Source organism: Stenella coeruleoalba (assembly GCF_951394435.1).
Source record: "Stenella coeruleoalba genome assembly, chromosome: 18".
Classification (NCBI taxonomy): Eukaryota; Metazoa; Chordata; class Mammalia; order Artiodactyla; family Delphinidae; genus Stenella; species Stenella coeruleoalba.
Window position 1 is genome coordinate 11,446,066 of NC_137164.1, and position 13,902 is coordinate 11,459,967.

The window sequence follows — 13,902 nt, forward strand, 5'->3', positions numbered from 1 at the left end:
TACTAATTACTAATTACTAGTCTCTCCCCACTACAATGTAAACTTTCTGACAGGGATTTTGGTTTCACGTATTCACTGCTGTGATCCTAGGGTCTAGAATAGTGTTTGGCACATAGCAGATGGTCAGTCAATGTTTGTTGAATGAATGAATGAATGAATGAATTTCCCACCAATAAATATTTATTAAATATTTATCATTTAATGCTGAGTTAGGAACTATAGGAAATGTAAAAGAAGCATTAGGTATAGTCCCTAAGTCCCAGACGCTTGGATGCTAATTGAGAATATGGTATGGCATGTTTGAAACAATTAAGCATTAATTGGTAATAACCCCATTCCCTTTGTCTAGCAGTTTACAATTTATACGCAAATTGTTTTCACAAGTAAATTTGTATACATTATTTACTACATTAAACAGGAGGGTACTGATGGTAAGTGTCATAGAAATTCATAGGAGACTTCATAGACTCTGAGCTGGAGAACTCAGGAAACAGACATTGTGCTTGAGTGAGGATGGCTGGGACATGAAGAGGAAGCAGGAGGATGAAATGCTTTCATGTTATGGTGAAAGGAGCAACAAAGGTTCAGAGGTCATACCAGCTGCTAATGTGCCGGGGCTGTAAACTGTGCTGCTGGAGCCAAGAATTTGTTTCTAGAAGCCCAAAGAAATCATGGAGGAGGGTCAGATCAAGGTTTGAAAGTCCTTAGGGGTCAAGTAAAGTTTACACTGAATGTGTTATGCTAGGAGGAACCTTGGAAGATTTGAAATCGAGGATGACAGTAAGAGCATGATGGTTTCAAAAGTCTGTTCCACCAGCAGGGTGCAAGCCCCCGAGTAGAGGAAGAGGTCAAAGTCTATTGCAATAGCCCACGTGGAGAGCAATGAGAGCTAAGACTAGGATGGTGCTAGTGGGAATGGAAAGTAATCCACTGTATTATACACCCAGGAAGCAATCAATAAGAGAATAATGTAAGCCCCCCAAAATAAACATTTAAAACAACTATGTTACCTTTATTTAAAATAATTAAATCTTTCACTGGGTAATAGCTATAATTTCAATTTAATCGTGAAGAGAAGCCAGTATAGACACTACAGAAGAAATAGCAATGTGATTTTCTAATTGTCCACTGGAATATATGCAACTCTCTTTGGAGAATTTTTTCAATATCAGAAGCAGATTTTTGAGGCAACAAGAGAAAGGGCTTGGAAATGTTCTTGGTATGGTCTAGAAGGAGAGAGAGAAATGCAGTATTCTTAAATAGAAGAATTCTGGAGAAAACAAAATTCTCTCCTCACAGTTCATTCCACTAGCCTAGTTCCCTTTTTCATAAGTTTCTGAGCTGCTTTGTCCTCAACCCGTTAGAGAAAGAATTCTCTACGTTCTAATACCCATGGGACAATATTGAAATTAGATACTAGGTAACTATTATTCATCTAAGAGATATCCTCTCTGGTTTAAATCTCACTCTTTATTTCCTTCCTCCCAGATCCCCAGGGTAGAATTATGGATTGGGAATTGGTTTATCTAGGCTTAAAGCAATTGCTTCTGCTTTTAGGTATGCAAGGAGAGGGTAAAGCAAGCTATTAAGACCATTATAACCCTAATAGCTTAGTAATCAAGTATTTCTTTCTATTCTTCAGTTGTGAGTGTTTGCAATAAAATCTTGTTTCAAAGTCCAGAATAGGTTTGTGCATGAAAACATAGTTCTAAAAAGAACAAATAAGCAGATAGCATGCATTTACTAACAGATTAATAATGTTTAGAATACAGTTAAGTCTCAGTGTCAAGTTTCAGCTTTAGATAGGTCTTTATGCTTTAATTATGTGAAATCTAAAATTCAATTCTTAGATATGCATTTGATTTAGAACCAGATTTAGCTTTTATATGTTATAACTGGATTTTCTTTGTTTTCTGCAGTGACTAGCAAGACAGTCTCTGTAAGACTATCTGTTTAATCTACTACCTTATTGTTCCTTTGTCATTTAATTTTATAACCCCCCCCAAAAAAAACCTGAGGCAAAATTATTTTTTGATTGTTTGTTTGTTTGTTGATTCACTCTGCTACCTAACATACAGAATAGAATAGGGTAACTGTAGACATAGAATTTTTTTAATTTAATTAAAGATTATTATAGATAGCCATGAGCTAATAAGTTTTAAAACTGAGATGAAGTGGATAAATATCTAGAAAAATATAAAACATCAAAATTGACACCAGAAGACTTATAAGCCTTAAAGAAATTTAAGTAGTAAACCTTCCCAGCCCCCAAAATATCCAAGGCCCTATTATTTTACAGGTGAATTCTACCAGATTTTCAAGAGGTAAGGAATTAATTTCTTATGCATATTATTCCAGGAAACATAATAACCATCCAGCTGATTTTATGAGGCTACTGTGATCTTGATTCCAGAGTAGGGAAGTAAAGGAAAAAAGAAATAAAGCCATTTCAAGTATGGATATAAATACAAAAACTGTAAATAAAATGCTATCTAACAACGCAACCGTTTGTTAAATACATGGGGTGTGTGTGTGTGTGTGTGTGTGTGTGTGTGTGTGTGTCTTGACCCTTTTAAGATCAGGAAAAAGACAGTGATGTTCCATGTCATGTCACCACTGTTGTTTAATATAGTTCTCAAGGTTGAGAACAATTATATAAGAAAAATAAAGAAGTTAACTAGTAAGAGTTGCCAGGAACACAATCAACTTATAAAAGTCAGTAGCATTTTTCTACATCATTAATAATGGGGTTTAAAATATAATTTTTAATATTATAGTTGCATCAAAACTTATGAACTGCCTGGGAATTAACCAAGAATACCCATGTCCTTTACAGTGAAAATATTAATTTTTAAATCTAATATGGTACATAGAAAATTCTGAGACCTTAGATGGGAAAACCTAATATCAATTTTCCCAAATTAATCTATAAATTTATTGGAATCCCAATCAAAATTATTTTGATGTATCTATACACTTATAAAAGTTATAGGGAAGAATAAAGGTCCACAAATAGCTGAGTTGACTCTCAAAGGAATAAATCTACCAGATATTAAGATATATAAGAAATAAAGATAACAATAGAAATAAAAGGTGCAAAGATCTGGAGACACACACACATATCTAGATAGATGATAGATAAGAAGGTAGGTAGGTAGGTAGATAGAGAAAGAAAGCAGAAGGGAGGAAGGGAAGAGGGGAGGAGGGAAGGAAGGAATGAATGAATGAATGAAAGAAGGGAGGAAGGATTGTATTGCTTTTTCTAGGTAGATTATTATATTATCTGTAAACAATAGCAATTTTATATCTTTGTTTCAAACATATACTCACACACTAAAGATGACAGCACACATCACTCAGGAAAGGTGTGTTTGTTTAATAGATGGTATTAGAAAAACTGACTTACTATATTAACAAAAATTATACTGGATCTCTATCTAATACCACATATGAGTGAAAGTGGATTCTAGATAAGGACCAGTATATGAAAAGTAAAACCATAAATATAAAGCTGACACATCAAAATACAGAAAGTTACCTTTGTTATTTTAAACCAAAATCCAAAAATCATAAACGTAACAAAAAAATTTTTGATTATCTCAAAATTAAGAATTTCTCTTCAACCAAGAGTGACATGGATAAATTTAACAGACATGGGACATTTGGGAGAATGCATTTGCAATGTTTAAAACCAAGGAACAACTATCTAAAATATATAAAGAACTTCTGCAAAGTAACAACATAAAAGACAGGAACCTCCAGAAAAGAATGGACAAAGAACCTGAACAGGAAGTATACTGAAGAGGAAACCCACATGGCCAACAAGCATATTAAAAAGCTGTCAAATTCCTCAGTAATCAGAGGAAAACATATTAGAACAACAATGGGATATTGTTTTGTATCTGTTACACAGGCTAATATTAAACGCTGGGATAATACCAGTTGTCAATGGAGATGTGGCCATGTAGAAACTTTCAGGCACTGCTGGAGGGAGGGGAGACAGGGGCAGCCAGTCTGCACTGATGACTCAGACTCAGTTTATGCACATCTAGTGTAGGGACGTATCAGTCCTACTCCAGATTATATGCCCCAAAGAAATTCTCACAAAGAGCCAAACAGGGATGCAAAAGAGGACATTCATCTCAGCATGGTGTCATGGCGAGTTAGAGGCAGTCTAGTGCTCATTACTGCAGGAGTTCTGAGCAGCCACTGGAAGCAGTAGACTACCTATACAGAGGTAGATCCTAAAAAGCAAGGCTAAGTGAAGAAAGTAAGAAACAAAATGAAATCTGTAACCCTATTCCATTTTTATAAATCAAAAATACATACACACAGGAATACATTACATGAGTAGTGTTTTATAAAAACACATGTAAACAAAAGAAGAAACATTAAACAAATTATATGCATTGCCCATGGCAGAGGAAAATGAAAGTTAGTGGTTGGAGATAATAAATAAATGTTTTAAAACTCCTGTTAGTGAAAGATGATCATTCCTTCCAACCCTCATCATTGCATTAGGCGTTTAGTTCAGTAACTCTTTTATTCGAATGGAATACATTTCATTGACCCTTTCTTTCCAAATATGTCTAGTGGTGTCTATAAGATTGATCTGAAATGGTTGCTGCTGAGCTGATTATGTGATTATGTTGGTAAGATCTTCCCTTAAATAATATTTCTGATTTCACTACTATTTTGAATTCCAGTGAACAGACTTGGGCAATAGCGACTCTGTAATGAACTTCCATTTATTCATTTTTTTCATCCTCTCGTTTATTGTACCATGCACTGAAAACATTACTGAATAATTACCAACTTCTCATTTATACAGATTGACCAAACCGATACGATAGACTTAATCAGTATAGAATTTTAACCAACATCTCTTTTGTATTTTAGTCCCTTTTCCTGTGTTCTAGTCCAAACTATTATGTCAAGACCAATGAGATACAGAGTATAGAAATTCTGTTTAGTTTTAGTATGAAAACTAGCCTTTTATAAAATCTAATTGTTTATATTTCTGACTGAGAAACGTCCACAATAACCGGTGTAAATAAAATACCAAAATTTTTAAAAGGAATAGATAAAAAGGGAGTTTGAGGGGAATAAGTTACTAGTTAAATGTCATCACGGGAAAAGTTGAAAATTATCACTCAGATATTTTGTAGATTAAAAAAATGAAATATTGATATAATTACCAGAGGGTTAATTTAAGAAACCATTTATTGATTAAGTGAATCCAAGCTGGTTTCAGCACCTTAGAAATCAGGGTCACGCAGCCAAAGAATGACTTCATTCACATACTTAGTTACAGCTGTAATTTCAAAAATTGTTTTCTACAGCTTTGCATAGTTGAAATTTAAGAAGCTAGCTCTACAGCTTTTTCCTCATGCTGCTGAAATCAGTGTGTCCTTACAATCAATAAGAAATTGATGACGAATGAGTGCAGGAGGTGAGAGGCACAGTGAGCTACACTGTGCCTGTCACTGCTCATACCACAGGTGTGACCAGAACTCCTTGCCTACCTGCCAGGGCCCCTCTAGGAAGTTTATGATGGCTTCTTAGGAACTGAAAAGGTCTCTTTTTTTTTTGACTCTTTATGGAGGTTTCGTATGGTCAGTGGCTCTCAGTAATTTCTATTCATTTCCCACTGGCTAGCAAACATCTAAAATTGCCCACTGGTTCCTAAACAGTGTAATAGCAGAGCTCATTCATAACAGAAGGAAGGCATTCCGTTTTAGAGGTAAATTTGAAGACTTCAGGCAGGAAAATAAGTACGTATCAAAGTTTCTAATAAAATTGTTTAGCTTCAAACTAATATTTAAAAATTAGAAATGAAATTGTTGTAAATGGCATTAAAACAGGCATTTCAAATTACTTTTAAACATGAATGTGTCTTTTTTTTTTTTTTTTTTTTTTTTTTTTTTGCGGTATGCGGGCCTCTCACTGTTGTGGTCTCTCCCCTTGCGGAGCACAGGCTCCGGACGCGCAGCCTCAGCTGCCATGGCTCGCGGACCCAGCCGCTCCGCGGCATGTGGGATCTTCCCGGACCGGGGCACGAACCCGTGTCCCCTGCATCGGCAGGTGGACTCTCAACCACTGCGCCACCAGGGAAGCCCCCATGAATGTGTCTTTTTAAGAAATCTATTTACTATTAAAATTCACATCACATATACAGTTAAGCCAAGAGAACATTAAGTATTTTAGAAAGAAAATTTTCTTTTAGGTCTCTGTTTTATTAGAGGTTGTATTTTGTCACTCCTAAGAATAGGTCTTAATACGTACAGATAAAATACAGGAATGCAAAGAATGTGTTCTACTTATTTATATAGAATATTTCAAAGTAAGAGAAAGGGAAATTTGCATGGTGTCTTATTTCTGTCTTGACTGATTTCAGGCCCTGGAAAGTGAATTTGTTTCTTGCCAACTCCATCAGTGGATTGACCTTATATTTGGCTACAAGCAGCGAGGACCAGAAGCAGTCCGGGCTCTAAATCTTTTTCACTACTTAACCTATGAAGGCTCTGTGAACCTGGACAGTATCACTGACCCTGTGCTGAGGGAGGTAGGTAATAAGTTGAATATTGTTATGAAAATTTCTGTCATCCCTTCAGCAGAAATGTGGCTTTGCATCTCTTTCTGTATAAATTTCCTTTCAATGTAAATTTTTAGAAAACATAGATTTCAGGTTCTTGACAAATGTGGAAAAGTGAGTGTTATATGTCAAAAACAAGTAATGAGACCACCATGTAGTTCCTTTTTGAAATGCAGATATGTACAATGCACTTCAATATTCCTATTTTGTTTGTTTTACTTCAGCATCTTCACTAAAATGCTTAATGCCTTATGTGTGTTATTAATTAATGAAACCTAGTTGAGTATTTAAATATGAATAGTTCACATTAAAATAATCTGCCAGTATCTATTTTTTAATAAAAGCAGAATTACAGTCTTCTAGACAGAATACTTAAAAAATGCATCAATAAAAAATAGATAAGGTTACAGTATTTTATTCCTATATGTTCTCAAAAGTGCATCAGTAAAGTAGAGGAGGTTATAGTATTTTATCCCTGTATGTTCTCAAAAATGCATCAATAAAATAGATGAGGTTATAGTATCTTATTCCTGTGTGTTCTCACCCTGAAATTTTATAGCTAACATTTGGGAATTATGTACTATAGTATGTGTATAATTATTTTTTATGAAAATATTCATCAAATATATTATTTAAATCATTTCAACGTTGCACAAAATTATTTCAGATAGGTGAAAAGAGTGAAGATGCAACAGCTGCTAGATGAGTCTTACTTCAAGGAAACTGTATTCCAGTCTTCCATTCTACCAGATATCTGCCATCTGCTTTATGCAAAAGAAGTAATCACTTCTCCATTTCCAGTCAGTGGAATGCTTTTTCATTTTTTTAGTTTTAATTTTAGAGGTGGAAAACTCGTAGATTTGGGAAATAAAGCTCTAAAAGAAAAATTTACATCCATAAAGTTATTTCCTACAGACGTCTATAAAAACAAAATGACTCCGTTTGTATGGCTTCAAGCAGAGAAGAGGAAAGGGAAGAGAAGAGCCTCATGATCATTGATCATTGGATCCTTAGGGCTAAATATTTGGAGAACACATTGCAAGCATATTATTAGGTGCAGTGTTATACCATGTTGTGTGCACAAGGAAATGGGATTATTGCCTGAAGCTGGAAGAAAGAGATAGGGACAGAGAATGAATGAATGAGAGAGGAGCCAGATATTATAAAATTAGTTGGTGAAATAAGGGATTTTCTCTACAAAATAATGTGATTAGTTTGTACACAACTGGGGATTCTAATTCTGAGCTTAATTATTCTCTTAACAATACACCTTTGTTTAACACATGGCCCAATTTTATAAACATCTTACCAACTATATTCTCCTTTCAGAACCAATACCTTTAGAATCAGATAAAAAAGAAAATAATTGGAATAGCTTATCCTTTTATTCCAAGACCAACTCCAAATGGTTTTTTGACTTTTAAATATCATAGACATTTTTACCCCTGAATATTTTAGCATACATTTTTGTCCATTATAACATGCTGTCCTTATAAAGAAAGTTACAAGTTAATCCTCTTGGGCAAAATAAAAATATTTTAAGCATATTGTACATAATGAAAGTGCAAGGCAGCATTAAAATTGACTGAAAATAGCAGATCTTTCATATTCAAATGACAGTAAATAAAGAGATAAATGAGAGAATAGAAAGAAAATGGAATTAGGATTGAGACTTTCTTTACACGGATATAGTGTTTATTACTCGAATCTTATAAAAATACCTGCTTCTACAAAATAGCACACCATTGCTTTGGACAGTAATAAAAACTATGTATAATTGTCAAACTCTAGAAATTCCTAATGAAACATTACATGAAAATGCATAATTAAAAAAATATTCTGTTGGAGAGGAGCGGTTCAGCCACAATGTTTGTCATTATATAGGCAATCTGAACAATAATACATTACAGCTCCTGATTACCTCACAGTGATGCAGACTGGGAGTGCCTTACTCCAGGACTCTCCTTCCAGCATTCCCAGTCTGAGGGCATAATTGCTGAATGCTGAGGTTCCATTAGAGAAACTCCCAGAGTCATTCTGTGGCATATATGTCCTCCCTCCCCAAGCCCCTCACCCATCTCTCTCACCCAGAAACTCTTCTGTCAGTTCTCAGAATACTAGGTGAGGGAGCGCATACCTGGAACGCTGTTACCTTCCTTCCGCCAGGCAGCATGGGCTCAAGCACATACCAGCAGAGGCATTCACACTGACCCAGTGGCCCTATGTCAACTCAAGATTGCTTAGGAAGATACTTAAGTGGTCCTTAAGACCACTAGGTAACCACTTAGTACATTGTAGACATAACAGATTAAATGACCTTCCAAGGAATATGAGTTAACCGTCCCTCTCCCCACTCCCCACCCTTACCTCCTCTACCCCACGACTAACATATTTCCATACAAAAAAGTTCTGCATTAACAGGTAAGAACCTGCAAAAGGTGAGAACCCACTTAAATCCTGTGAGCTTCCTGATGTGGCCAAGTCATTTAATGTCCCTCTTCCTCCATTGCTTTCTCTGCAAAGGAGGAATAGTACAGAACATACGTTTGCCAGCATAGAAGCATCTAGCATCTGTTGTCACAAGAAAGAGCCCTGTGGATAAGTGGAATGAAGTATAGCGTAGTCAATATCTCCTGGTCATTTATTCCCCTTTGCATTTACACTCCCCCTGTGAGGAGGTGCTGTGCAAAGCACACCACCTTCCATCAGAGCATCAGCGTTGAGCTCCCAAAGGTCTGCTCTGCGGTGCTGTGACTTGAGAGAGTTGCTGCCCACCTAAATGGTCAGACAGAGGCTCTTGGAAAAAATAGTGTTCAAAATGTTACGCCTTCTATTGAGCTCGGTGCATTCCTTTTATTTGATAATGTTTATCTTAGTATTTTTTAAATGTGAAGATCATTATATTTCACAAAGGTAAAAAGGAAAGCTACAGTTATACTAAACTCCAACTAGCCTAAGGAAGATGATTTTTAATGCCTTAATCAAACACTGATTTAAAGAGGAAACATTTAATATACAAAAATCTACATATATCCCTTTTGTAAAAAAAAAAAATATATATATATACACACATATATATATATCCCATAATCTGCCTAGAACTTTGAGCTTTGAAGTTAGTGCTAAAATTTGAGAAATGGCTTGAGGTTATTGATTCATTCTTCCTTGACAGGTGAAATCATGAAGCAGCACTAACCACAGCAATTATGGCATTAAAATGTCAAGAAATTAGAGGTCAGAATAACAGATAATTTTCTTCTCTATGTCAGATTTAAAATTGACATTCTTTGACAGTTTAGGATCTCTGGCTGAGAAAAATATGACAGCTTAACTTATTTTATACTTGTACAGCAGTAATTGATAATAAACTTTATCATGACAGCCTCTGGGCAGAAACATGACAGAACCGTTCTGGTACAAAGCTCTTCGTAATATGTAAACACTAGATCTGTTGGATGTTAGATATTATTTAAGTTGTCTTAAGTCTTAGTTTTTATCATAATCTTCTAGACACTTTTTTTCATAGATGAGCTCATCTGACTATTTGAGCAGGATTTTTTAAGCATGATACTGAATATCTTTCTTATCCATTCTTACATATTAATAAAAATTATGTGATTTGCTTTATATTTCTACTTACCAAATGATGGCCAAGAACTTCATCCTATGACCTGCTTGGGGAATAAGCTATTCTGGTTTGTTAAGTGTCTGGTCCCATGGTTTTCTAACTCCTTGCTACTCAAATATGGTCCATAGACCAACAGTATCAGCATCACCTGGGAACCTGTTAGAACTTCAGACTCTACTCTCAGGCCTCCCTGACCTAGTAAATCAGCATATGCATTTAAGGAAATCCTTGGGTGACTTGTTTGAGACATTACAGTGTAAGAAGCACTGCTCTACTAAAGGTGTGTTAGAATCATCTGGAAAGCTTTTTTTTTTTCTTTTTTTCCTACAAAAGTAGAGAGAATGATGCAACAAATCCTCTGGGTGTTCTCATCACCCAGTTTCAAAAATTTTACCTCTTGTTTCACCAATATCCTATCGCCACCCCCCTTTACTATTTTCAGATACACATACCGTATCCATCTAGCCCCATCCACTCTCCATTCCCCCCTCCTCCATCTAGAGTGTATCTCAGAATATCCAGGGAGAATGTTCAAACAGGTTTATTTTGAAAAAAAATTCTCTAGGAATTTTAAAACAACAGAACACTTACTTAGCTTTAGAGATGATATTCTTCTTACTTCTAAAATAATTTCTTTAAATCCAGGGAACTTTTAATGTGCATTTCCATTTTACTAATTTAAGCTGTAAGGTTTTCTTTCTATTTTGTTTATGCTTTTGAATTTGTTAAAACTTTCAACTCAGTAAAACTTCCAGTACCTATAGGGAAAATTTTAAGGTAGCTTTAAGAAATCTTTATCAGTCATTTTTTTGGATCATTTGTTCTAGTCACTTTCCAGAAAACATAAATTTTATCAATTTCTGAGAGTTCCAAAGGCACTAGGAGATTATGCCATAGTTAATAGTTGGTTAGTAGAGATTACAAATTAAATGCCACAACAATTACTTACTGTACTCTTACGATGAGTGAAAAATATTTTATTCTAAAATTGTTTTTAAAAATTATCACTCTTACTGTCATGGATATAATTACTCAGCCTATCTGCCTCAGAGTATGATTCTGTGGTACCTAGCAGTCAATAAAAGATGGTGGAAAGATGGAAATCAGATAATAGGTTATATCACAGCTCCAACATTATTATTTGAGTGACATAAGTAAGTCACTTTAATGGACCTTTGTTTAACCACCTAAAATATGATAACAGAAATGATATCTACCTCATAGGACTGTATTTGAGGATCATATGAGAAAAGATATGTAAAAATACTTTGTAAAGTATAAAGCACTACCATGGGCATTGATTATTACTACCCTAAAACATAATTAAATGAAGTATCTTGGAAGAACTTCTGTTTTAATAATTTATTTCTCTATACCGTCATATCTATAGTCGACACTGCCAAGTTGAAAAATGTTTTAAATGACTTCTCTTTGACCGTGAAAGGTATACACATAAGCCTACCATAAAAGACTGTTTTGCTGGAAAATTATTAGAACATATGGGCAATGCAACATTTATTTATTTATACATATCTACTCATTTATCTATTTATGCTGGGAATATCAAAACATTGAATACATTTTAATGTTAACAGTAGTCATAAAAATGTGGTATTTTTAGTCTGATTTTCTGTTACTAATATTTCTTAATCTTAGGCTATATTTTCTTCATTTATCTCTTTCTTTGATCTGACAGGGATAACAAAGTAGTCCTTTGGATCTGCTATGGTGAAAATATGCCCATAGGAAGTAGAATAGATCACTTCAGTTTTCACTTTATTTTCTTGCTGAAACATTCCTTGCTACTACAGAGAACTGACATGATAGGGCTGTCAAGAACCAAGAAGACAGATGTGTCTTTAACCAAAACATCTGCAATGCTGGCTTTCCTAGAAGATGAACTCATAAAATTCATAAGGAAAAAAATTAACCCACTTTTCATCTTGATGATGTAAATGGAGGTATTTATAGTGACAACATTGATGGCCTCTACAATCACTGCTTATTCTTTCTGTGAATTTGTTATCCCTCTTTCTTTCCCCCATTTCTGACTTCTTTCTTTGATCTGACAAGGGATAACAACACCCCCTCCTGCATCGCTTGAGTGGGTTGTAGCACAATATTGTCTATTTACTGGTGCCGTGATGCCCAGTTGTCTTCAGATGAGGGAGGTTCAGGGTTCTTCTCCTAGGCAATTATTCTGAGACGTGATGGCAACAAATGATCAACAAAAGGGCTGATAAAGATTTCTTAAACCATCTTAATTTTCTCCCCTATAATTACTAGAAATTTTGCTGAGCTAGAAATGTTAACAAATTCGAAAGCCAAATTAAAATAGAAAGAAAAACCCTACATTTTAAATTATCGGAGTGAAAATACACATTAGGTATTATTTAACATTTAAAGAGTCATTTTGGAAACAACAAGAATATTATGATCCCTAAAACTAGTAAGAGTATAAGTTCAAATATATCTGTTAATGTGCTTCTCATCCACAGCAATAAGGCATGCATTGAGATGATTCAATGAATAAAGTTTCTATATAGAAATTGGTATCAAGGAAATTAATGACACATTTAATTTTGATAAGTGAATGAATCTTTAATTTAGGTTTATCTTTTCTCCCAATTACTGCAATCCTTAGCTAGTCCATGGTCATCAATCATCCACAGAGAAGCATAAATAATTCAGTTAGTCAAAGAGGGATGTGTGTCATTTATGTGAGATATGCTTTTTCCCCTCGTTGTGTTATTTTTATTGTGTGGTGCTGAGAATGCTAATTATTGATTTTCAGAAATTAACAGAAAATGCTTTTACAAGCATCTAAAGTCATATTTTACACAAGGAAGAAGGGTGAAAATTGCAGCCTGCTGTTTGTAATAGAAATAGCTGGAAGGGCTTTCCTTATCTTCTATTAACATAGATTTCAGTTATATTACACAGTTGTTACCTTAGCATAAATTAACAATTATTCAAAACATATTGCATGCTTCAGTTTGTTGAAGTGGATATTACTCAAGCTAAGTACATAAACATTTCAGTTAGATGTTTAGGACTCATTTTTAAGTGTTTTAAACATATTGATAATGAACCTATTTAAAGCCATTTGATCTCAATATAGTATATCTAAATTACTGTTTCCCATTTATGTCAAAATCAAAGAAGAGCATTTTGTTCTGCCAAATACATGCAATACTATTTTTAATTTGAATTTAGTTTAATAAAAGTGAATGATTTCATTTTGTAATGTTTATACCAGCACCTGGTGAACCTTTGTCTTGATATCTTCCCGCATACCAAATAAATCCATTTCAACTTTATTATTTTCTTTCCATAATCAGACACTCCAAGTGAACTTATTCCATGTAGTGAAGAAAGGTCACCACCTGTACTACTGCTTCTCTCCCTCCTTCCCTCCCCCTCCACCACCACCCTCTCCTCAACCTCCTTCCCTCCTCCATTTCCTGAATCAGCCAGCATAGAGTTTGCTTTATATAAATTTATTCATCGAGGGAGAATTTGGCAGGGATATTGTACTGTTTCCTCTCACATATCATTAAGCATTTCTGGGCTGAGTCTTCTACTAAGTACTATTGAATGATCAACCCAAAAGTGGGCAAAGAACCAAAAACCTGGAAACATCCTTAAGATATCATCTGCTAAAACCCTTGCTTCCAGG

The 13,902-nt window shown here is 34.8% G+C and overlaps 1 protein-coding gene across 8 annotated transcripts in view; it reads left to right on the forward strand.

Annotated features, from left to right (window-relative positions):
• Positions 1-13,902, forward strand: part of NBEA (neurobeachin) — a 630,595-nt gene that overhangs the window by 582,868 nt on the left and 33,825 nt on the right. For all 8 annotated transcript variants that reach the window (XM_079902587.1, XM_079902590.1, XM_079902583.1 and 5 more), the window contains one exon: positions 6,398-6,565. In XM_079902587.1, coding sequence (XP_079758713.1) covers positions 6,398-6,565 — 168 coding nt within the window. The remainder of the gene's footprint in view (positions 1-6,397; positions 6,566-13,902) is intronic.